General features: G+C 41.6%; 2 protein-coding genes across 7 annotated transcripts in view; one reads left to right on the forward strand and one right to left on the reverse strand.

Annotated features, from left to right (window-relative positions):
* mctp1a (multiple C2 domains, transmembrane 1a) overlaps positions 1 to 25,998 on the forward strand; it is a 147,008-nt gene that overhangs the window by 12,463 nt on the left and 108,547 nt on the right. The gene's annotated exons all lie outside the window — the stretch shown is intronic.
* LOC114555574 (uncharacterized) lies at positions 8,942 to 11,050 on the reverse strand. Of its 2 annotated transcripts, XM_028578068.1 has the most exons (4): positions 10,932 to 11,050; positions 10,432 to 10,523; positions 10,125 to 10,193; positions 8,942 to 9,927 (listed from the first exon to the last, which is right to left on the reverse strand). In XM_028578068.1, exons 3-4 carry the CDS (start codon positions 10,169 to 10,171, stop codon positions 8,976 to 8,978), a joined length of 999 nt encoding a protein of 332 aa, XP_028433869.1. In that variant the 5' UTR covers positions 10,172 to 10,193; positions 10,432 to 10,523; positions 10,932 to 11,050; the 3' UTR covers positions 8,942 to 8,975. The 2 variants fall into 2 exon arrangements, with proteins under 2 accessions (XP_028433869.1, XP_028433868.1); XM_028578067.1 differs by lacking the exon at positions 10,432 to 10,523.

Consider the following 25,998-nt stretch of genomic DNA (forward strand, 5'->3'; position numbering starts at 1 on the left):
AATTTTTACTGCAATGCTGTGAAAAGTGCTGCCCACTAGAAATGTTCCAATACAAATGGGCACCTTAAGATGTAGCTGTACTGATTTCAGTTTCCTATGAGTTTTCTTTCAACATGAATGTAGTTATGGGTGTGAGATGACCAAACCAAGTACCAAACCAAAAGGACAGCATTTCTCAATTTATTTCAGTATATCAGTTTTGATTTGCTCTGAATATACCTAGTGCCTATCTGTGAGTCAGAGGTTAAATCAAGGATATTAAAGTATTAAAATATTAGGTTTGTGTGTCCACTGGCTTCTGAATAGCTTTGCCCTTTTGTGCATCTGCAAGCGTGTCTGTATCTCTGGGTATTTGGTTTAGTGTTTGCGAGTCGATTGACTGTGAGACACCGTGTGAGACCCATCTGATTCAACAGGGAAGTTCAATTTGCTCAAGGCAAATGTAGCCTACTAAACGTCTCTGTAACCGGTTAGGCTATATCTGAGGGACTTGGTCTACTAATTCTGTAGATAATACTTAAGCAAAAAGAATTTACTTTGTAGTTATTCACAACATTTATATGTTAAGCACATAACTGATGCCTCAAGCAATTTATATAGTGTATAACTGGATGCAGCCTAGGGCTGGGCGATATATCGATATTAAAAATATATCGATATATTTTTAAATGAGATATGGAATTAGACCATATCGCATATATCGATATAGTTCAAATGTGATCCTTGCTCCCATAGATATATACACAGATGTCGCCTTGAGGTTCTAAACATACGTCAAAACCGCCGCCATCTTGGAACAGGGGTGCGAAGCATTCAGATCAACGCTAAAGATGCCGGACTTTTGTACTGCTTAATTATGTTCGATAGAGGAAATGAAAAGAACAAACAGCAATGAATAACATTTAACAGGTGACAATGTGTTTTATGATTATGTATGCCGCCTTCGACCAGCAATCTGAGCTCCGGCGGCAGCGGGAGGCGGAGAGCTCCGTGGCCGGCCGCAGCGTCTCTTCCCCCGGGAAAAACACAGCTTTGCCTCGCTGCTGCGCCGGTCCCCGCTGATCCAAATCGGACCAGCCAAAGACAGAGTGGTGATCGGTAGGATCTTACACGTAGTCCAGGACGACCTGTACGTCGATATCGGCGGAAAGTTCCACTAAGTTTGCCGGCGGCAGGCGGACGGAGAGAAGCTACAGCGGGGCAGCAGAGACCGTCTGCGGCTGCAGGATCTGGAGCTCAGTGCCCGTTAAAATGACATGTAACGCATAAATACATACAGAAATAAATAGTGGAGGAATGAGCCTGGACATTTCAGTCTGTTTTAAACTTCACCTTGAAGCAGAAACTCTTAGTTCAGAAGGGTGAAGTTTCCGTTTGGACTCAGATCTGTGAACCGATCATAATAAATATTCTTTGTATTAACACATTAATTAGTTTCTTTGTTTTGTAGTCGATAGTTCATCTTTTAGTTTACTTAAGTGGAAGCAGTATCAAGTGGAAGAATGGGACTATAAACCTAGGCTCACAGGCATGAGGCATTACATTTTGAACAAAGTAGATTATATTAATATCAAAAGCTTAATTGACCTTTGGAACGAATCACAAATATGGAGCTTTGATTTCAAAAAAGGTACTCCTGTTATACAGTATTTAGGTTTACATTTTATTGTTATTTGAACAGCTGAGCATTTAATCATGAACCAGGTGAAGAAACCGGTTTATTATTTATTTGATTTTGCAACTGTCTCTATGAAACTACTTGTGACATGTCATATTTGATTTTGGCTTTGACTGAACATTTGCTCTCACTTTGCGGAAAAAAATATCGGGATATATATCGTATATCGATATTCAGCCAAAATATATCGGGATATGACTTTTGGTCCATATCGCCCAGCCCTAATGCAGCCAATAGTAAAGACTGCAAGTTCAGGGTCAAACAAATGCTCTTAATATTAACGTAAAATGTCACTCGAAGAAACGTGAGGTAAAAATATATATATATATTTTTTTAACAAAGGTGATGATAAAATAGGTTCAGGCAAACTCAACTCAAACTGCTATTAGATCCTTTGTAGGCAGACAGCCAGCCTGCAGACATGACTGCTGCTGTCCTGATACATCAGTGTGGAAGGATGCACCTCATCATGGCTGAGCAGAACTAGATATAGATCATTTTTCACATGAAGGCCTGTTTTGTTTATTTAAAGCATCCTGCATGACGGATGTTGTGAACATAATGTGACCGACGGTGAAAGCCTGCTGTTCTGTACAGTGTTTCTCAGAGCACATGTTCAGTGACACTGTTTCAACTGATTGATAACGTATGATATCGGGGGAGAGAGATCAGTATGATATAGATGGTCACGTAAGATTTGGACATTTCTTACCTCTGTTTTTTTACATTACGTTTTGTTACTGACTCATCACAAATCCTAGAGTGTGTGTGTGTGTGTGTGTGTGTGTGTGTGTGTGTGTGTGTGTGTGTGTGTGTGTGTGTGTGTGTGTGTGTGTGTGTGTGTGTGTGTGTGTGTGTGTGTGTGTGTGTGTGTGTGTGTGTGTGTGTGTGTGTGTGTGTGTGTGTGTGTGTGTGTGTGTGTGTGTGTGTGGATATAAGGATTAGCTCTGGCTCCAGAGCGTGTGAACTGGTATCAGAGATGTAGTGTGGTTGGGTAATGGCATTGAGAGCTTTGCTCCTTCTCGTGCTGTTATTCATTTGTGTGTGTGTAGGGCTGCACTATTATGGTCAAAATGATAATCACGATTATTTTTGATCAATATTGAGATCACGATTAATTATCACAATTATTTGTTGATTTAACCAAAACTAATTTAATTGTCACATAGGCTAATTATAACTGCTTTTACATCCATATTGTTCTACATTCCTCCTTTATTGAAGGATACTGTGAATGAGTATGCCATTTCAGCTGTTGTGCGACCGCTTTCCACACATGCACGTTTGCCGTAAGTTATCTACCTGACGAAATAGCAACGCAGATTTCATTGGCTCATTACACTGCTACTTACATGTCTGCGTTGCGCTCTGATGCTCCGAAACCCACATTAGAGGCAACATAAACATCGCTGCATGTCACGCTAGTAAACACTAATAACACGTTACACAGCAGGTAACGTTAGCCTACTGTTAGCCACAGTAGTAACTGGATTAAATACAGCTAAAATGCTGACAGCTAAACGGTGTAGTGTGACAGGATTCCAACAGCGGGACGTACAACAGTCTGCTGCTAAAGCTATGAGCTAACAGACACAAACTAGCACTGGTCACTGCTGTTGTCTGAAAAACAAAACAGACGGGACAAAATGTTGCATTTACTGGTAAACTGGTAAACATTGTGACCGGCTTATGATGACCGACTGCTACCTGTTGTGGAATTTTCCTCACGTTACTCTGTCCTCTGTGATTGGCTCACAGAGGCACGTGATCACACAGTGGTTTATGGAGCGCTAGAGTGGCTTTGCAAAAACTTTGATAAGGAGCATTCTATGACGCATTTTAAATATTGCTCGATCACGCAAATTTGATCGTGGGAAGCCGTGATCGTGATTAAAATTTGATTAATTGTGCAGTGTGTGTGTGTGTGTGTGTGTGTGTGTGTGTGTGTGTGTGTGTGTGTGTGTGTGTGTGTGTGTGTTGCGGGGTCACTTAATGCTCAGTGCCAGATTATCTATACAGTCAGCCAATTTCACTTGAATGCAACTTTTCCCTTTTGAGAGACATTCGCCAAGTTGTAAAGGAAATCAAAGGATGTGAGGATACAGGAAATACTTCAGGGAAAGCGGGTGAGCAGACAAGCATTTAGCCATATTGTGTTAGGACAAAAAAAATCTGTAGTTAATTAGATCTGGATTATAGATTTATCTTTATCTAGCTCTTACACATAAACTGGCGAGCGTGAAACAAAACATAGGGAGAGGGAAAGAATAAAACTAAAAGCATCACGCAAGTATTTACGGACACTTCCCATCAACAGAACGGAAGACAAAACACTTTTACAATCATTTATTTACGGTGCTATCTTGCGCTACATCGTTAATAAAGACAGTTCTTTGGCCGGTACAACAACTCCGTGCTTCCTAAACTATAGCTGTCAATCAAGGTAAACTAAGAAGGGCTGTAGGTGAGATCGCCTTGAAAGTGACCAATCATGGCCAGTGCCTCCTTGGTTCCCGCCCCCAAAGTGTCAAAAGTCAGTTTGATTCGGGCGAGCAGAAATCCACTTTGAGAGCAGAGTTTACCTGAGAAAGCGTGTATGCCCTCCAGTGCTCACAAAGCAGACACTGGTGGGCGGGTGGTGGCTGCTCTGTGCGCATGCTGCTTAGCAGGTGCCAGTCTTTGCCTCTCCCTAGATTTTGTTTCACACTTGCAGCTGCCTGTACGACTCTCGATTGTTGAATTGGTGCACGAAGAGTAATATCTGCACGTGTGAAATGAAATATTATTTGCTCGTGAGCATGTTTTATAGCGCTTGGGAGATATGACATAAACCTGACGCCATACATGACCTTTAAAGTGATGGTTCGGAGTAATTTCACCCTAGGGTCCTTTGCACCATGACCTCGAGCCAAACACCCCCCCAGAAGCTTTTTTCACCTGGGTCGAACATTGGGTGAGTTAGCGTAGAGTAGTGTTATCAGATGAATAGCTTAGCGCAGGGGCTAATGGACTCACGTTTTGTAAGTTACCCCACTAATAATGCCCAAAATGATACCAAACTTCTACACTAGTACAAATAGGTTATGCACTCATAAAACGATGGATTGGAAAGTTTGTAAGTACACCAGAAGTTTATGTAAATAGCACTTGCCTGCTGGCTTCTGCTATCTGCTGTTGTTGTTGCTGCTGTAAAACGAGTGCTTAGGGCCGTCTACAAATACAACACCGAAAAGAGATGCAACAAAAAAATATTTTTTTAAAGTAAGTACTGTACTATAACTAGCAGGAGACAAGTAATAATTGAGGTAAGTTTGGAGACATTACCTTATTTAATCATTAAATTAATAAATATTTTTGTTGTATCTCTTTTTGGTGTAGTAATTTGTAGAAAGCCCTAAGCACTGTCTAACTGCAGGTAGCAGCAGCAGCAGCAGAGAGCAGAAGAGAGCAGGCAAGTGTTCATAAACTTCTGGTGTACTTACAAACTTTCCAATCCATCGTTTTATGAGTACATAACCTATATGTACTATTGTAGACGTTTGGTATCATTTCGGGCATTATTAGTGGGGTAACTTACGAGATACAAACATGGGTCCATTAGCCCCTGCGCTAAGCTATTCAGCTGATAAGGCTACTCTAAGCTAACTCTCCCAATGTTCGACCCAGGTGAAAAAAGCTTCTGGGGGGGTGTTTGGCTCGAGGTCATGGTGCAAAGGACCCTAGGGTGAAATTACTCTGAACCATCACTTTAAGACTCACCTTTAGAACAAGCAATTCTAGGCTATACAAATTGGGAATAAACTCAGTTGATGCTGTACTTTAACTGCAAATGCACTTGTATGTGTAAACGGTTTAATTTCTTTTGTCTCCATATCAGTATCATTTATTTTATAGGTCTTCTGGATTTAGTGCCTGAGATAAATTACAGCTGACAGTCTTAATTCAGGTCTTTAGAGTCATTCAGTCCCTGAAGCAGTCATAGTGGGTGTCTCTGTGAAGCTGTCATCTCTCTGGGGGGTATGGTTTTATTCATGGTTCTGACTGTGTGAGAGCAACATCATTTTTGCACACGATCATCACATTAGCAAAGTGTCATCCACAGCAGGGAAAATAACAGACATCAACATCGCTCCAGTATTTCTGTGCTTTCATTCTGTCTCTGCATGCAGACTAGCGAACAGCTGATGGTCAGCTCAGCCTGCAACTGACAGCAAAAAAAATCAGTGTCCATCGGCATCGTACTAAAAAGGGAGGCGTGATGGTCTGTATCAACATAAACTGCTCTTTACAAGTACTGCTGATCTTGCTGCTGAATTTGGCTGGAGCTTGGAAGGTACTTAGTGCCACCTGCTGGTGCTGATATGGATCTCTGGAAAGAAAAGATGGGAAACTGTCTTTGTGTGATGTGTGAGGGGCTTTTGGCTGGCTGGATAGATGTGAAGAGTGCGTTAGCCTTCCATTAATATCAAACCATGGCCACTTTCTGCACACTCTGCACTCTCTCGAGATTAAAATGCACTTGTAAAATAGCTTTAAAAATGTGTATTGTTATTGGACATCATTCATGCATAAATCATAGTCTCTCTACATAAGTGAGGTTAAGTAATTCTAATGAATATGAAAGCTTGACTGTTTTTTTCCTCCCTGAAATGTGGTTGTAACCTCATCTTAGTATTTTTTATATATATATATATATATATATATATATATATATATATATATATATATATATATATATATATATATATTTATTTATTTATTTATTTATATATTTATTTATATATATATATTTATTAGGGCTGGGCAACGATTAAAAGTTTTAATCGCGATTAATCACATGATTTCCTGATTAATCACTGATTAATTGTTCTGCAAACACTTAACATCAGCATTTTGTTTATACAGTAGCAGTTAAATAAAATATTTAATGTAAATCTCAACTTAAACAATGTAATCAAAGCAAATACAAAATTAAAGTTTATTGCTTTATGTTATTTTTTTGTTTTTTATATATATATATATATATATATATATATATATATATATATATATATATATATATATATATATATATATATATATATATATATATATATCGTGATGGTGCGTCTTGAAGGAATCTTATATCTGCCATCATTTGTTGCAATTCACAGAATGTTTCTCAGACCGACGTCCTCCACAACACTAATCGGCCTGCAGTCTGTAGTTATCCACTTCGCTATGGCATTTGTTAGCTTCTCTTGCCTTTCTTTATCTATACTTCTCCCGCACGATGCATCTAACGTAGTCTGATGACGCGCCACTGTTTGATTTGCGGGTATCAACGGTGTGTATTGCATTTAGGTGATATTTCAGACTTGAAGTACTCCGGTGATAAGAAAATTCAACTTTGCAGTGGTTACTAATAACTTTGGTTCTGTCTACTGCGCCGTCTGCAAGAACGTTAAAATGAAAATGGCCATGCAAAATGTCTGTACCCTTCTCCATGTTTGTTGTTTGTTTATCCGCCAATTCTTTTCTTTTCCACTAGCTTGCAGTCAAACTAAACAAAATTCTGTAGCTGTTATTTCTTCTTCACTGAGCAGTTAAGTTTATTCAGGCAGGAAAGGGCAGGACGTTCCTTATCTGTCATGTAGATTAAGTGTGAGTATAAGTATAATTTATTATTAGTTTAAAGTCCCCAATGCATGTATGTATATTCACATGCACTGTGCAAACAAACAGCTTGTATTTGTTTGTACAATGGTTGGTTGCACAGTAGGATTTGTGTATGATTGCCAAAATTCACATCAGAGTCCAGTCTCAGTGTAGCGCTAATCCCATATCTTGGACTGGATCCTGAGTACTACAGAAGTCAGACTCAGGCAGCTTCACTGCTGCATTTCTTCTCCACTATAGAGAGCCTGTGTAATTAGCTTGCCTATTGCTGCGTTTCTTTTTGTCCTCAGAGCACCCACTAGAAAACCATCACTCTTAAAAAGTCTTTTAAATGAGCACTTATTTTTATCTTCAGAATAAAGTCTCCTCAGGTTAAACGATGTCAGTTGTTTCCCTTGGCACAAATGTATCACAAAATGTTCTTGAATCAAGTGATACTTTCTTGTTAAAGGAACACGCAGACTTATTGGGACTTTAGCTTATTCACCATAACCCCCAGAGTAAGACAAGTCCATACATACCCTTCTCGTGTCCGTGCGTGTTGGGCTGTCTGACGGCTCCACCAGTAGCTTAGCCTAGCACAGAACTTGCAGGTAACTGGTTCCAACTAGACTAATGCTCTGAATAAGTGACAAAATAACGCCAACATGTTCCTATTTACATGTTGTGATTTGTAGAGTCGCAGCGTGTACAAAAAAACAACGTGACACAGACATCTTCTAACTGTAAACAAACCGGGAACTATATTCTCAGACAGGCTTGCTGCAAAGCAAATCATTCCGCCCAAGTACTATATTCTTCCGCCTGAGAATAAAGTTCCCGCTTTGTTTACAGTTAGAAGACGGCTGTGTCTCATGTTACGTTGTTTTTTGTACACGCTGTGACTCTACAAATCAAAATGTAAATAGGAACATGTTGGCGTTATTTTGTCACTTATTCAGAGCAGTAGGATTGCTGGAACCATTCACCTGCATGTTCTGTGCTGGCCTGATGCCGCTGGAGCCGTCAGACAGCCTTACAGCACGCACGGAGATGGGTTTTTCCACAGCGCTGTGGAAATAGATCTGACAATGCAACTTCTGAAACATCTGTCAGGACTCTTTGCCTGCTTGAGGACTAAGATTGTAACGCTAACCTCAGTCATTTAAGATTGACATTTTCTGAAGTTTTGAGCTGGGATGCTTTCAGAATGATTTGTGTCAACATTTTATTGCACAGCTAATGTAGGCGGCTGGGAAGATTTTCAGCAACAGGACTGTTCCTTCTTGTGAACTATTGACTATATCTCTCAATTTAAGATTTCTTTTTGAAGAACGTAAGACCTTAGTGTACCAAGTGTTTCTGAGGTGGGAGTAGGATGAGGATAGGAGGTAGTTTGGGAAAAAGGCACATTTCTACGATGCATCGAAGGTTACCAAAAAGCTCCATTATCATTTTCTGCCACTGAACAACTCATAAATCACTCTGATACACACTGCAGTGGCAACACACTGCAAAGAGGGAGACATAGCCCCTCAGCTATATATATTAAAGCTGGAGATTGTACTCGTTATGCACCATTCTTTTTTTATTTACTGAATAAAACTTTATAAAGCATGGCAAAAAGATAAATGATTTTTTTTCTGTTGAGTGGAGTTAGTCAATCGTCATCTTCAAATCTCTTCCATTTATAAGATGTATGAGGATTGAATAGATCAGAGAAATATGTCTTAATTTTTTCCACGGTGTCCACTTCTTTCATGTTTTGCAGCATCGCATGTTTCTGTGATAAGGGAGGTGCCGCCCCGGCCCCTCCATGCTTTTTTGTATTCTGTTGGTCAACTGGCTTTATGTTGTTACGGTTTCCTCTCATTTCCTGCTTGTCCATCCATTCCTTCCAGTGTCTTTCCGTCAGCAACGTCTCCTCCTCCTTTGTTCCGTTTACTCTGACCCACGTCTCCTCACATCTTTGTTCCTCGGGCGTGAAGCTGGGGTTTGCATGAAAGGGATTCCTTGAGCTTTCTTTCTCATCTGATTCCTTCATCACCTGGCTGGTGTCAGCGACCGTGGCAACACCTGATGACATCGGTTGGCTTTCCTCTGGTTCCCACTGATCTGGTTGCGAGCTGGTGTCTGTATCGTTAGAGGCATCGCTGGTGTCACCATTACTGGAGACGTCTAACAAAATGATCTTGTTTTCCCTTGGCCTCTGCTCATATTTTGGTGGTTTCGTCAATATGAAGACGCTGTCACTATCGGAGGATGTTTCAGAGATGTTAAGGCTCGTCGTCTCCGGATTACGGGCATTTGCTTCATCTTTTTTGTCCTCTGTTTTCTCCTTGTAGTCTTTCTCCATTATCCTTTGCCACTTTGATGTGACCCTCTGCTCTCGGTTCTGCCTGGTGTAATGTAGGGATCTGTCTCTCACTCCGTCCGCCACCAGCTCTCTCAGCTGCTCCCGAAGCTCAGCCGCCATCTCCTCTCTCAGGGCGTGATGCATGAGACGGAGTTCTGAATGCACCTCTGCCATATGCTTCTCCACCTGTTTATTCACCATCCTGTTGATCCATATGATGCAGAACCGCCTGTCTTTTGCTGCCTGTCGTCTCCTCCTGACCGGTCATTAGATAGGAAAACAATGAACTGATATACTCCCAAGTAATAGCACATTACATCTTTGCATTATTTGTATAGAAGCAATTGCTTGTATTGTTTGTATAGGCACGATCTGTATTAAAATGAGGTGAATTAGAAAGTAGATATGAAAACAGAACAGCAACAAAAAAAAGTACACGTGTAAGACTTGTACCTGAAGGGAGAGAAACTTAGACATTTCTTTCGACCAGATTTTGTCATCAGGATATCTTCTTGCCAATTCCTGTGTGGGAAGAAAAACAAATTTGCTGGCAGGTGTGGATTACGTTTTTGGTAACCAGGGTATAACCGGAAACCAACAGAGGTGTTTTTGCCATTTTAAATAAATACACCAACTCTAAATAGGCTCTTGAAATAAAAGACTGTTTCAATAAATTGTGTAGCAAGATGCAGCATCATTCTCTATACTTGAGATTGAGTGTACTTTCTGACATTTCCTCTTGTCTATTAAATTTCAAAACCTGTCAGGGATTTTAAACTTCTGGACCAGCTTGAACCTCTTCCTGAAGTGTTACCAGGCAATGCAAGCATCTGAAATTCCGAGTCCCAGGAACTGCATTTAAATGTTTATAACAGTAAATTAAAATCAGAATTAGTTATGGGTATGAGTAAATGCACCACAAATATTGTTAATTTTACAAACATCTAGTTGGCAGGTGGCGATGGTATAAGTGGGATAACACCCTCCAAAGTTGTACATTCCCTGATTGTAATGGATGACACTGGGGAAAACAATACATGACACAAAGTTGGGTATAATTGTCAATTTTGTTTTTAAACCAAATAAAGCTTTACGGACAGGCTCCTCTTTTCTGTATGAGGAGGTACTGTAGGTTAGGTCTTTACTGTGGACGACTAGCTGTTGCCATCATCTAAGATGGTTAGTTTTCCTTGTGGGCTCACTGTTTAATAGTAACATTACAGTAATGTTTTCATTAAATAAGATCCAAAATGGACTTACCTCAGTTAACCAACAAGTAATTGAAATGTCTTCTTTCTTCTTTATGTAGCTGCACCAACTAGCCTAGACGTTTTTCTTTCGTACAAATTTGAAATTCATAGAGCTTTGCAACATCTCCAGAACTGTGTTGCTATGCAACATCCCAGGGCATTCAAATTCTTTAGACAAAGAAACAATAACATGTAATTGATTATTATTACTTAAAATAATTTGTGGACAGGATAATGTGTTTTTTCCCTGTGATCTTTGTTCTATATCTATGATGTCATGCTTCATGAGGTTGGGTGGCAGTATTGTAGTGTTTGTTCCAGTTCATGTCATGAGAATTCCTTTATTCATACACTTAATTATTTTTGATTCACAGTTTAAAAAAATGTTGAGCCTACAAATACTTAGTTACCGTACGAATAACTACATGTACTGTATATATAACTCCAGTATTGTATGAGGTTATTTCTAATCTTAATATAATGAAGAATATTTGAAAAGGGTTGGTCTTTTGTCTCAGGGTGTGTAAATCTGGCTTGTTTTCTATTCCCATCAGAGGCCTGCCAGCCACTTTGTGGTGCGCTGGAGCTCCAGCTCCAGCAGGTGGCTGCTATTTCTGACCACAGGCCATAGTGGTCTATATAAAAAGGCTTGTCTCGTCACACTGTACTTTTTAATTTTATTTCATTTCATTCTTTGCTGCTTCATTCTATCTCTATTTGTGTGCTCGCCTCTCTTCTCTGTCTCTTTTGTCACTTTGTCTTTCTGTCTCCATCTCTCAATATTTCTCTTCATTTTCCATCTCAAGGACAAATAGCAGAGATGTTGAGGAGTGTTGCTGACTTGTTATTCTATACTAAGAAGTGTGAGGGGGGTCATATTTTGGTTCAACCTGGCAGGCTCTCAGAGGAAGCCATGTTCACCCTCAAATGTGTTAATTCATTGGTCTGACATTAATGTGCCACAAGCTCTCTGATGACCTCCTGGAGCTGTGAGCTTAGGCAAGGATTCCCATTGGTGTGCACAGCTGCTATTGACACACCAGCTGACATATTACTTTTGGACACACATATTGCCCGTTAACTCTGTCCCTTTCAGTCCTCTGACTATTATGTTGCTGTGAGAGACGTCGGACTGTTCACATGAACTCCACAGAATCAGGGGTGAGTTTCATGAGTTTCACTGGGCTTTATTATTATAAAGCTAGTTGACTGCGTGATCACTATTTATACAACACCATACTAGATCTTTATTTATTCAGTCTGTTATTTTATTTTTATTTAGTTTTACATTATGTCTGCACTGTAACTTTTTAACGTAAATAGTTAAATACATTATTTGTTTCAACACATTTGACAGAACATGGTTGCCAGTTGCACACCCAAAAGCCTTCCAAATGAGTATGAGATTTCTGTGGATGTGTTTATTTTTACTCAGCTTTACCTTAAAGGTCCCATGGCATGAAAATTTCACTTTATGAGTTTTTTTTTAACATTAATATGAGTTCCCCCAGCCTGCCTATGGTCCCCCAGTGGCTAGAAATGGTGATAGGTGTAAACCGAGCCCTGGGTATCCTGCTCTACCTTTGAGAAAATGAAAGCTCAGATGGGCCGATCTGGAATCTCCTCCTTATGAGGTCATAAGGAGCAAGGTTACCTCCCTTTTCTCTGCTTGGCCCGCCCAGATAATTTTTGCGCTCCCTTAATGACATGACCGCAGTGACTTACCATAGACACGACACACCCCCACCCAGCTCAGTGATCCTTTCATGTTCTTGTATGTGAAGTCATCCGGCAATTTCCACTGGATGCGGAACGTCTGCGGAACGTCTCCGGAACGTCTCCGGAACGTCGACGGAGTCATTAGGTTTCCGTTAAAGTCAGTGTGTGTATTTTCACAGACTGCGGAACATCTGTGTCCTGACTGCGTCCTGACTCCGTCCCAGTTCCGTCAGTCCGCAGCCCTCCGCAGCAGATACGCAGAGCTTCTATTTTTGCCGGACGCAGCAATTCAGCACACGGCAGATAGTGCGGGACAGGAAGTCGAGCACAGAAACAAAATAAATATCCGGTTAATTTTCAAAATAAAATACACCGTGCTCACGGTGGATCATATTTCCCTGCACTACACCTTGAAAACACATCACAGAGTCGTTTCCCCTCTACTCCTCTGGATGGAAACAAACTGTTGTTGGTTTTGTGGTTCTATTCTACGTGAATTCGCGCAAACTTGTGGGTCCTCGTGACTACAGCTGTCAGTCATGGCCGCAAGCCGTTCCACAACAAATCCGGACCCGGTGGATATTGACGGACGGCGGAGCACGCAGCAGATACGCAGCGGAGCCGGTCCGCAGCTGTTACGCATCCAGTGGAAATAAGAGGTCATGCAGCACAAATGGTGTTTCTGTGTTTATGTAATAAAGATATTGTTTATTTAGCAATACAATATGCACTGCCCTAGTATCACTACAAAAGCAAAACAACATAATCTCGATGTTGTGTGCGGGCATGCTCATGCTTATCATTTCATTCTTATCTAAATAGTAAAAGTAAAATTTTTCTATTGAGAATGCTAAAAACTGATATGAGTATTCATATAAAAATGACAATGATATACCTGAATCTGAACATGCTGTTGCATTAGACATTTCTATGACTGAAATCTGATCATTTACTGTCGGTCGAGAGAGAGACAGAGACACTTCACTTAGCGTTTTTATTATTTCTATACAACAGTGGGACTGAAGTGTCAGTCATGGTCCACAAAACTGGGAATGTTACTTTCTATCAGCCATCTGTTCATCCCTGTGTTTCTGTTTCTTCGTGTGCTTTAATCATAAAATCTCTCCTGCTGCTCATACTTATTTATATATATATATTATAATTTTATAATATAATTAATATAATTTTGCGACCTAGCAATCCAGTGACCTCAATGGACAATTCATATGACCCGACACTGTGACCATAAAATCCATAGCTTTCATACTGGACAACAAAGTTGAACATGAGCATCCTAAAATATTAGCACAATCCAGTTTTCCATGAGATGAATCATCTTTTTTTATTTATATTTAGATACAAACAATACATCATTGCTTCAGCTGCAAGCTCAGTGTCATGTTTTTGGAAGATAATGAATATTCTGTATCACCACTGATTTCCCTAATTGATTCGATACCGATTTACAAGGTCCCAAATTGGCCTTTTTTCGAGTCGATTCAATTTTTGTTAGGGATGTTTTAGTTACAAAATGAATTTTGTTTGGATATGAAAGTGATTCTCAGATACATAATTCTGTAAATTGTCCAGGAATGCTCTAAACTAGTGCATTATAGACCTTTTTGTGTTTGTAAACATAATGACGTGTTTAGTTGGCAGAGCCTAACTGGTGGTGGAAAAGTGACCGTTGTGCTGGCATCTGTCATTTTTCCAACCCACTTTAGATGAAAACGTGGCCACTTAAGCCTGGACAGCTATGTCTGTTCAAAGAATTTAGGGGTAATATTACTCGCCTTATCTGCCGCCGCCAGTTGCAGGGCTGACGGTGGCATGTTGGAAAATGTAAACATATCGCCCAACCCGGTCCCTACCTAGCACCCCGCGGTCTCCCCGATGCTGGCAGACTACTTCGCTGGGAAGAGAGCTGAGGGCAGCTCCTCCCAAGATGGATAAGCTAATGTTAGGGCTGGCTAGTTAGCCTGCTAGCTTATCCGTCTCTGCAGCCAGCGCTGTTCACCAGTTGGCGGGTTGGCTCATTTTCTAAACCAGTGTAGCATTTAAACATGGTGGAAGAAGCAAGCTAGCTAAGTAACTTGCCAGCTGTCATCATGGATGTATAAGAAGGTTGTCCCTGGAAAAAGCATAGATGTATTGCGATAAACAATTCATCATTGTTTCGGCTGTTTTTCTGCCACCACAATGCGTGCACAACTGCAGTGACATAACTATGACGTCCACTCCAAATTGGTCTATTAAAAAAAAACAATAAATGTTTACATTAAGAATTAACCCCAATGCAGTTACATTAATGTCAACACAGAGCTGCTACAGCAGTCAACACAATAAAGTGCAACTTTACAGACTCTAGCCATACATCCTCTGAATGCCCTAGATCTCTAGTTTGGGGTTGTAGTTGCGTTACGTTGAGGTCAAATTTCGAAAAATGGTTTACTACATTGAAATGGCTGCTATGGGGACTGACATCATCACACATGAATACAATTGGGCTCATTGTATCCAAAAGAGTCATACCCGGTCATACCCAATTTATGTAATTCCAAGACTGTTTAGGGACCCCAGTATGCAGAAATCTTAAAATAAACAATTTTTAGATTAGGCGAAAATAACACTTTTATACTACATAAAAAAAAAAAAAAATTGTTTTTGCCAAACTTGCATGGGATTCTAATAAAGTGGGCATGCCTGTAAAGGGGAGACTTAGAAACCATTTCCATTCAGATATCTTGAGGTGAGAGGTCAAAAATGGCCATGCCACTTTTTCCCTCGCCAAAATGTAGCCTAAATTTGGAGCGCTATTCACTCTCCTTCTTTTAAGCCCCTCTTAAACCCAGCTCTAGTGACAACATTGTACTTTAAAGGTGTAAGCATTGACATACATTTGTCGCAGCCTTTAATTATTATGTTGTATGGTAGTATTAAGTGATCAGGGCGAGACCCTACTGACTTAGTTGGGAGGGACAACCCTGCATGGTAATGTCACTGCAGAGCAAATGTAAAATGTGTTTTAGATGAAATAAGAAGTCTTAAACTTTAGGAATCTGGGGCAAGGACTGTTTTCATAATAAAGGCTCTTTTAGAACCAGAGTTATTCTCTTTAATTATTGAAGAATTCACAGGGGTGAGTAATAAACGTGCCAATGAGCTCTCATTGGTGAGAGTAGAATCTTGTAGCAGAATGAGTGCGCATGTGGGTGTTGTTGTAATGAAAGAGGATGAATCACTGGGTGAATCTTGTAAGGTTTGCTACTACAATGGCTCAGGTCTGGAGTGTGGGCTTCATTCCAGGTCTGGAGTGAAGGCTGCTGTGATGACACATTGTGTGGGGGAAGAATCCCAGGTTGTTCATGGAAAAGCCTATCCTGAAACTTTTAAAGTAGCTATTGTGATGTACTGTATATTGCATTTCTGGGCCTATATTTGTTTGAGTGTTTATTTCTGTTTTCCTGGATAACACGTAGATGTTGGTGTCTCTTGTCTCAAAAAAAAAAAAAAAAAAAAATGTTAAATCTAAATTCAAGTTTCACAACAATAGAGAAAAGGAAAGACTGGTAATTGTAAATGTCATTGAGTTCAGGTTCTGTTCTAGAATTAAGAACCTCATTCAAAATCCCACTGACATTTGTAACTATGCTAATAACTAAAAATCAATTATGGAACAGATAGATACTTTCTCAACAGTATGCAGTGTGGTTCACTTTATGTTCAGATTGGATAAAAGAATGGAAAATGATTAAATGTCATATTAAGTGATGATGCAAGCAAAGTCTAGGAGGGAGAGAGTATTGGGAGAGAGAGACCGACCAAGACAGAGACAACGGTAAACAGAGCAGTGAAATGAATCCATCTATAGATCCAGGGAAGCAGTGATTCTCCAGACGGGATTGTGTGTGTGTGTGTGTGTGTGTGTGTGTGTGTGTGTGTGTGTGTGTGTGTGTGTGTGTGTGTGTGTGTGTGTGTGTGTGTGTGTGTGTGTGTGTGTGTGTGTGTGTGTGTGTGTGTGTGTGTGTGTGTGTGTGTGTGTGTGTGTGTGTGTGTGTGTGTGTGTGTGTGTGCCTCCTCTGTTAGCAGCCACTTGGGCTACTCAGCTTAATTGCCATTTGTCCATCACTCTATCCCTGAGATGAGAGGTTTGAGTCAGCTCAGAAAGGATGACTTTCTGAGCTGACTCAAACCTCTCATCTCTCGTCTCCTTTTCATTTCATCACTTCTGCTGGGGTTCCTTTGCATCATCTTATTTCTCTTTTGGATTTCATGTTGTTCTGTTTTGTTTGAATACTTTTCTTCTGTCCTTTAAAGGTCCCATGACATGGTGCTCTTTGGATGCTTTTATATAGACCTTAGTGGTCCCCTAATACTGTATCTGAACTCTCTTTCCTGAAATTCAGCTTTGGTGCAGAATTACAGCCACTAGAGCCAGTCCCACAATGAGCTTTCCTTAGGATGTGCCATTTCTGTGTCTGTAGCTATTGAGGAGGAGAGAGGGGGGGCAAGGTGGAGGGTGGGGGTGTGACCTTGACCAACTGCCTCTTTTCTTGTTTGAAAGCCATGATGTCTCTCTCTTATGGGTTGGCCAAATTCTCTGGGCGGGCAAAGCAGAGAAAGGGGAGGTAACCTTGCTCCTTATGACCTCATAACAAGCAGATTCCAAAACGGCTCATCTGAGCTTTCATTTTCTCAAAGGCAGAGCAGGATACCCAGGGCTCGGTTTACACCTATCGCCATTTCTAGCCACTGGGGGACCATAGGCAGGCTCGGGGAACTCATATTAATGTTAAGAAACCTCATAAAGTGAAATTTTCATGCCATGGGACCTTTAAAAATAAAGAAGAAGAAAAAGAAAGAAGATAAAGGAAATTGATGAGAAGTAAGAGGGAGCATCATGTGTGTGCCGGTTTCCTGCTGGGACAGAGATTGGCCTACTCCCAGTGGCTGCTTTGCATTTGTTTAATTGATGATTGATTTGTTTTCTAGAGTAAATGTCAAAGCTTGCTAAGAGGTATGGGGTATGAAAATAAATAAATTGGTGTGTGTGTGTGTGTGTGTTTGCTGCCTGCCTGCCTTCCTGCCTATCGCTCTACCCCTTCTCTCCCTGTCTATCTGTCTGTCTGCTCGTTGAGGCCAGCATGCGACTTCACTAGCACTTCACTAGCATTGATAAAGCCTGTACCTCTTTGGAAGAGGCTCTTCCCATTTCTTCCACTGATAACACAGCAGTAGTAGGAAAATGATAGGAAAGGAGAGGCTGCAAGTGTTTATGGCTGCAACATTAAGCATGCGTGTATGTGTTTTACTGATGTTATGCTGTGCAGGTTTGTGTTTGTAGGTGTATGCCATGTGAGTAATGAGCAGCCAGATGGTGCACACTCCAGGGTTCTGTGGTATAGACATGCCAACACAGGAGATTCTGGCAAGAGATAAGAGCTGTTGCTATTGGGTTTATCCCTCGCGCATGCGCAGTCGTGAAGATTTATTTTGCGCCTTTGTGCCCTGCCAGGCCTCTCCTACATCCACAGTTACTGGCTACATCCTGCCGCCGGATATCCACCCGAGCTGCGAGGCCACAATGAAACGGAGTTCCCAGCGATCCCGCCACAGCGGCAGAGCATGGCCTCCATCTTGCTTCCGAAGGCCACACCGCCATGTCCCTGGGACCAGGTCCATGCTCGCTTCACTGACCGCGCGCACCTCTGTGCTGCCCAGGTACAACATCGCTCTGCTGTCTCCACCATGACCGCTAAGCCTTTGGCTGTCTCCCGGAGTTATATCAATATGTGGCTGCACATTTCACAGCAGAACATCTGCCTGCACAGGTCACAACTCCCAGCCAATAGCAGACCATGTGCTCTTGGATGGTCCCATTGCCCCTGGTGGGTTGTTTGTACCACACCTTGGACAGCCACGAGCAATAGGTAGTGGAGGGTATGCAGAAACGCACCTCCTGGAGAGCGGCGCCTCGGCCACAACGGCGGCACCAAGATGTCTGCTCGAGGAGACGGCGCCAGATAACGGCTCTGACGTCAGATAACTGCTCTGACGTCAGAGCTGGTGGAGCTACTGGAAATACAGTATATGCTATAGCCTATTCTGCCGCATCCCTCCAGAGGAAGAGAACGATGGGTTTTACTCCCGTTATTTCCTCAAACAGGATCAAAGGGGACTGATGAGACCGATGCTGGACCTGTTTTTGTTCAACCGGTGCATCATGGAGCAACCATTCCACATGTTGACTGCATGTGTCGCAGTGTGTGCGCCCGGCAATTGGTTCACTTCCATCGACCTGAGGGCACGTTCGCAATCCGGTCATCCCCAAACACAGAAAATTCCTGTGCTTTTCCTTCCTGGGAGTTCAATAGACATTCGGCTACTCTCTCTCAGTGGAGGCTGTGCAGCATCTACAAACACTGAATTTGCCATAAACTGGCAAAGGGTTCACCGATCCCCTCACAGGTGGTAGTATACAGTAAACTCCGCCACTATCAAAACCAGGCTGAATGCATTAAACTCTCCGCTGTCACACATTGCGCCTCACAGGGTGGTGTCACCGCTGTCAGTGATGCGTCTGCTGGTGTTGATGCCTACGAGTCACGTAGTGGCTCCTTTAGGACATGAGTAAACACACACACGTTGCACATGAGGAAAAATTCAGAGATTGTTTGGCCGCCTGCACCTCAACCCATCACGGCACAAGAGGCGCATGCTGACCATATCTTCTTTTCTACAGTCAAACCTGGCCTAGTGGAAACCCCCCGTGGTTTATCGTCGGGGGTTCCCCTTGGGAGGGTGACGTCACACTTAACAGACACAGACGCATCTCTCGTTGGATGGCAGGGCAAGTCCGAGTCCCAGGTTGAGGGAGGGTGATGGGGGAAATCTTCTATCTCTCCACATTGCCTGGAGCCTGCCATGGTGCTAAAGTGGCAGGTTCAGTATGTTTTACGCATGGCAGACATCAGGCGAAGCAGCTGTTCGTTCACTATATAACACTCCCGCGGCTCTTTCGAAACAGCGGCTGTCTCACAGACTCTGTGAGGTTACCCCCCACCGTTTAGTGTAAAGGGAGTGGCATCTGGGCACACTCCCAAGAGAGTTTTATCAGCACCCACGGCCCTCCTCAGAGGTAAGACAGTGGCTGACATCTGCGCAACGGCGTCTTGGGCATCTCCGTGCCTTTTTTTCATCCGCTTTCATTGCGCAATGTGTCTCCATGATTTACTCTGTCTTATCCACACTTAACGGCATGGGATGCGTTATTTGATCTGGTATGCCATGTCTCCATCCTCCTGCACCAGAGTGCCCGTGACGAATGTGCTTTGGATTAATTAATGATGATTTTAATCTTAATTATGGAGCACCTTCAGAATCTGGCATGCGGCAAGGCCTCACAACGTTAAGCAGGCCAGTCATGGAGATAGCCTATCAGGTTTTTAAGTAAACAATATAATTTTGTTACATAAAAAAAACTGTACAGTGTGAGAAGGAAGAGGAGCTAGTCTATGCTATCTGCTTGTGGATTTTGGTGTCACAGGTGGCATTGACTACATCAGCTTTGCCCTTAACCCAATAGCAACAGCTCTTAGAGGACGAAGCCTATACAAAATAGAATGATAGTTACGTATTGTAACTCCAGATTCTATGAGTATAGGCATAGCCGTCTAAGATCCAGGCCACCTGCTTCACTAATTTTGGCTGAAGAAAAATGCTGATGTTGGGAGCAGATCTCTCGTCTCGCAGCGGTAATATACAGTAACGTAAGAGAGGCCCGTGCTGGGCACAAGGGCACAAAATAAATCTTTACGCCTGTGCAAGCGCAAGGGATAAACCCAATAGCAACAGCTCTTAGAGGGCTGTCCCTATACTCATAGAATCTGGAGTTACAATACGTAACTATCGTTCTCTAAATGAACAAAGCAACTGGAGTCCAAAGACCTGCTGACAGACGCAACCCTGAACCAGCCTCATACAACAGTACACATTAAAGGGACAGCTGTCGTGTCCAGGGGTCTGACTCTATTTTAATATATGGAACACACACACACACACACACACACACACACACACACACACACACACACACACACACACACACACACACACACACACACACACACACCAGCACACGGCGCTTCCTTTCTTTACCGTGCCTCGACAAGAGTTGCTGTGACTTGTTGCTGCCAGGAAGCAGACTGGCAGCTTGGCAATCACCCTGTTTTGCTTATAAAATGCAAATATCAGAAAGATGTTACAGAAAAGGGTGAGAAATGTATATGCTCCATGTTGTATGAATTCCCCCCCGCCTCCTAGCATTTTCCTTCCTTTTCTTTGTGCTATCAGGTATATTTCCAACCCCCTTTTTCTTTAGAATTTTATTCTTTGCTGCCGCTTTTTTCCCCCGAGTTTTCTTCGGTTTTAAAACCCTATACTGCTGTCAAAATGTTTTTCAGTCTGATCTTTCCTATACCTCCCATCCCCATCATCCGCTTCTTTCTTGTGTTCAGTTACTGTATCTATGCAGCTGTACATTTTCTGACTTTTTATAGCAGCTCTTTTATTTATAATTCACCTGCCCAAAATGCATCTCTTTTTCTGACTTGTGAAGTGAAGCTTTCCACAGTCTCTCAGGATAAGAGAATCTTTCCTCTGGACCCTCCAAATGTCTGATATGAATGGCTAAATGGCAAAAAAGCATGGTGGATAGGACTGACAGAGAGAAAGAAAGGGAGAGACTGGCCTTTATATTATTTACAGTTTAGTCATGTACTCGAGGAGAATAAATGATACTGTTAAAAGCCAAGCATGCTGGTATGTTTTAAACATCAAGTACACATACAGATTGTGCATATTCATCTTGTATGATGTCCCCCAATGTACTTACTGTATGTAACTTCTTGTTGATTGAATGTTTACAGTATTGCTGTGTGTAGTATATTGCATAAATATATAACCTCATTACAGAAAATTTACTTCAGGCCATTTTCTTTTCCCAAACACTGTAATTCATTGTTTCTTAAACATTGATTGGCCACCTAAGTGAGAATCCTTAACTACCACAGCATTATGTCCAAAAGGGAAGTACCCGCTCGGCAGGAAAGTTGTGACTCCCCAGCATTGATAGTAATTGGTTTCAGGGTGAAGCAAAAGTTTTGCCCTCATATTGTTCAGCATTAAAGAACAAGTTTTAATTGGTCTTTAGTTACATGCCTGTTACGTCGTGTAAACACCACCAGAATTATAGCTAAATCGCTTTTTCCGCATTTCCCACTTTTAACAGACGGCTGCAGGAAGTGAGAGCAAATTGGTTTGGTCAAGAAAGGAATGTGTGATGTTTTGTGGTGACAGGAGTTTGTGGAATATCAGCAGTTTTTTAGGGCTCCAAGGTGTATGACTAATCCAGTCTTGCAAAACCACACCAGTGTTTCAATTATTCTGGCTGATTAAGCCTCTGCTCAGGTTGAAGTTAGATGGTGCCATGCTATGAAGTAGAAGATGTTACTGAACTCTGTGTACTAATGCCCTTTTTATGTCATATTGTTCAGGCCGTAATTACAGGTAGCCGAGTCATTGATGTCAGTCTCTTCGTTGTAATGCCGGCTCGTAGGTATTCTGACCGCTATGATATCTCCCACTGGGTGAAAAGAACTACAGGCTTGTGTTAACAAGTCGGAAACAAAATGACTGCATCACAGGCCATTACGGTATATCTAATTTAAAATTCAGTATTAACACCAATTGATCAATTTAGCCGATTTAAAAGGACTAACATGTTAACCAGATACAAACAAACAGCTTCCATTAGGTTGTACATGGCAGTGGGAAAATGAAAAAGAAGCTGCAGGGAGTCTGTTAATAGAGTATGTATGTGGGCAGCTGTGGTTGGCAGTGTTAGGGATCCGATCCTCGGCTCCTCCTGTTGAAGTGTCCTTGAGCAAGACGCTGAACCCCAATAGCTCCTGATGGCTAGCAGCGTCATCAGCAGTGTCTATTTGGGTGAATGAGAGGCGCTATGTAAAGCACTTTGGTATAAAAGCATCATTAATTGTTTGTAGACTACATGATCCATCTTATTAGAATACGTTGTCAACTATTAAATGAATCGCCAACTATTTTGATTATCAATGAATTTGTTTGAGCAATTTAGAAAAAAATGAGCACATATTTGTGAAAGAACAAAGGGGTTTTTGCTAAGACTCAACTCCAAAATTACACAATGTAGGTTTAATGTGAATATTTTCTTGTTCCTTCACTCGTCTATGACAGTAAACTGAATATCTTTTAAGTCCTGGACAAACAAGACATTTGAGGACATCATCTTGGGCTTTGAAGAACACTGACCGACATTTTCCACTTTTTTCTGACGTTTTATAGACCAAACTTGACTGATTAATTGACATGGGAAATAATTGTTAGTAGTTAGCTGCAGCCCTAACATGAATTTTGTCTTTGTCTATGTATTCATTGCTATTTAACCTCATTTTCTTGCCGCCTTTCTCTCTAGGACTTTCTGTCACTCTCTTTGTTACATTGTTCAATAAAGCGGATATGTAATCAGTTGTCCAGAGGATTGGCAAAGATAAAACCAGGTCTCTTACTGGCTAAACATCTGCAGATGTGTGAGACAGCAGCTGGTAGCAGGCTTCTGGTTGTGCCTTTTTTTTTGTATAGTTCTATCCCAGCGGATTAGTCAGCCTACAGTAAGCATCTCTGCACAATCATCTGTGAGTGAGTGACAGACAGAGAAGGGAAGGAGAGAGAGAGAAATCTGCGTTGTGATGCTGAGTGACTGCATGTGTGGTATGTAAGAACCTCCCAGCTGTTTGCCCTTTGCTGTGTGTGTGTGTGTGTGTGTGTGTGTGTGTGTGTGTGAGCAAGGTAAGGAGCAAGCTCTCTCACATATAGGGGAGTAATCCAGCAGCAGCAGCAGCAGTAGAACAGTGTAGCGTGTTCGGTGTCTGGATGTTAGCGCTGCCTCTCTCAGCTTTGGGACGAAGCCTTACTGTAGGTATACACACATACACACACACACACACGCACACGCACACGTACATGTGTACACAATGCTGTTTTGTCTGCCTACCTGCTGTTTTTCCTTGTAGGCTATTTATTTCTGTATGCTGATATTTCTTGCTTCTTATACATCTTGGTGTATTGATTGTCAAGATGAACAGTGACGGTACTGGAGTGTTCTTTTCTTTTAAGTATTTCAGTCCAGGGGATTTGAGACCGTTGAGTGAGGTGATGAAGGGATTGAAATTTGCAGCTCATCAGCTAAATGTTTCCATCACTTGAGCACGTTACACATTTGCATGCAGAACAGATTTTCATACAGTATTTCCATACACCTGAGCACCTGCTTTGTGTACGTGACGATTTAGACTTGTGTCTATGTCGTCAATAGAAGACACTGACCACTTTACCTGCGTGCAGGTGTTAGTGTTTTTGTTTGTGAGTGTGGCGGGGGATGGTGGGGTAGAGGTGCAGTCGATGTGTCGTTTCCAGTTTCCAACAGTGTGGAAACTTGAGCTGGCTGCTAGTATGACATGACATGGGACTGTAAGTCAGACTTCAGGAAGAGAGGGGGAAAACACAAGAGAGGGAGAGAGTCGAGGAGATGAACAGAACAGGAATGTAAAACTTAAGTGTGAGGAAGAGAGATAGAATAGAGAAAGGACTCAGGATTTAGAAATGTACGGATTAATGCAGTTGAAGATATCTTCCTGCTTGTGCTTCCATCTTGACCAGATAATGAATAAAAAAGGATAGATTGCTAAATTTGTAGCAGAGCAGGCGAGAAGAGAAGGCTTATGTGCCCCGCACCACACCAACAACTCATGTCCCCCCTCCACACCCATCTGCCTGGCTCTCCAGCTGCAGTCATGTTCCCTTAATTCCTCTTTCTAGGGCTGGGTGCTGAACGTGCTCAGAATGAGATCAAAGAAGCTATGGGGACATGAAAGAAAAAGATGGATGAGGAAAATGATAAGAGGTGAGAGGTGGAAAGTAAGATTTAGGCAAGGTAGACGAGAAGTCCTAGGACTAGAGGATTAGAGAAAAGAAGACTACAAGCAGGTGAAAATAGAGGGGAAAGCCTGAGGAGTGTGAAGAGGAATGATATGATGAGTGACTATCTCTCCACTGATGTTCCTCTCATCAGACAAAAGCTTGATATGTTGCAGGGTTGCTTCAGGCACCCTTGAATGTTTGAGTACAATTATCATCAATTTTCAAGATCCGTTCATGGCAAGAAAGCATTTAAGAAAACCCAGTTGTTTTTACATCACTCCTCAACATTTCTGTCTAAAAATAATCAAATATTTTCACTTCCTTCCAAGAAAAAGCTGTAAAGTGGCAACTTGTGTCTAAATTCCTGAACAGTACAGTACATGCATAATGTACACTATGAATTTCTCCTGGGAGAGACTAATATGTTTTTAGAAATAATTGCAGCATCTGCAAATAGTCTTATGCAGAATGTTGTGTTTCTGAGATGTGACTGAGTCATTCATTTTGTCAGGTGAATTGTATGTACTGCATTACAAAAAACTGTGCATACTTTGTCTTCAATGCGTAAATGAGCATATAAAAGCCAGTAACGGAAGATGTCTGTAAATAGATGAAGTAGATGACTTTGGGAAGGAACTCATTACATAGGCTACATGGATGGGATGGGCTCATCTTAATATACATTCAGGTTTTTGTATCAGCATCATCCCCACAATGTGTAAAATGTATTGGAGTCTTTCATTCATTTATTTAATAATAAAGAAAAACTCAGGCTGGTAAACAAACTATGTTTTACAACCAACCAGTTTAGGCTGCTAGATTACAACACTCATCCACCACTTATGCTATTTTGGCTTCCAAATTGAGTTTCCCCATTTTAAAAGAAATAAAGACTGATTACATGTCAACGTGCCCAGCAGAGTTCAGCATTTGCAGCATTTGGCTGGTGTAAATTGAGGCATGTAAAATTTCTGGTATCTACAATATTCATACACTTTTCACATAGTGGCAAAAAGAACCTTGAATTTCATAATCTTGCTCATTCCAATGAACTGCGTGTGTGTGTTAGTATTCACTCAGTTTCTCTATCTTACCCCCTTTTACAATCGCTGTTTCTTTTTATCACTTGGCACATTGCTTCAGATCCATCACCTACTCATTGCAGTGATAACATTTACTCCCACAATTCTTCCAACCTCTCAGTCTTAGCAGTTTTTGCATAGGCAATGGAAGGTACAGTACACACTCTTGTCATTCTGCCAGTTGATTTGTTTGCCAATGTGGAGGTGGTACCACAGCCTTTGATCAGCACCAAGCTCACGGTGTGTAGGGATGGCACT

The sequence above is a fragment of the Perca flavescens genome, chromosome 5, assembly GCF_004354835.1.
Source record: "Perca flavescens isolate YP-PL-M2 chromosome 5, PFLA_1.0, whole genome shotgun sequence".
Classification (NCBI taxonomy): Eukaryota; Metazoa; Chordata; class Actinopteri; order Perciformes; family Percidae; genus Perca; species Perca flavescens.

Bases quoted from the DNA above. Each gene is read 5' to 3' on its own strand.
- LOC114555574 (XM_028578067.1), bottom strand. From the start codon at position 10,171: ATGACAAAATCTGGTCGAAAGAAATGTCTAAGTTTCTCTCCCTTCAG. The intron at 9,928-10,124 runs GTACAAGTCTTA...ATGACCGGTCAG, and splicing joins CTAAGTTTCTCTCCCTTCAG to GAGGAGACGACAGGCAGCAA.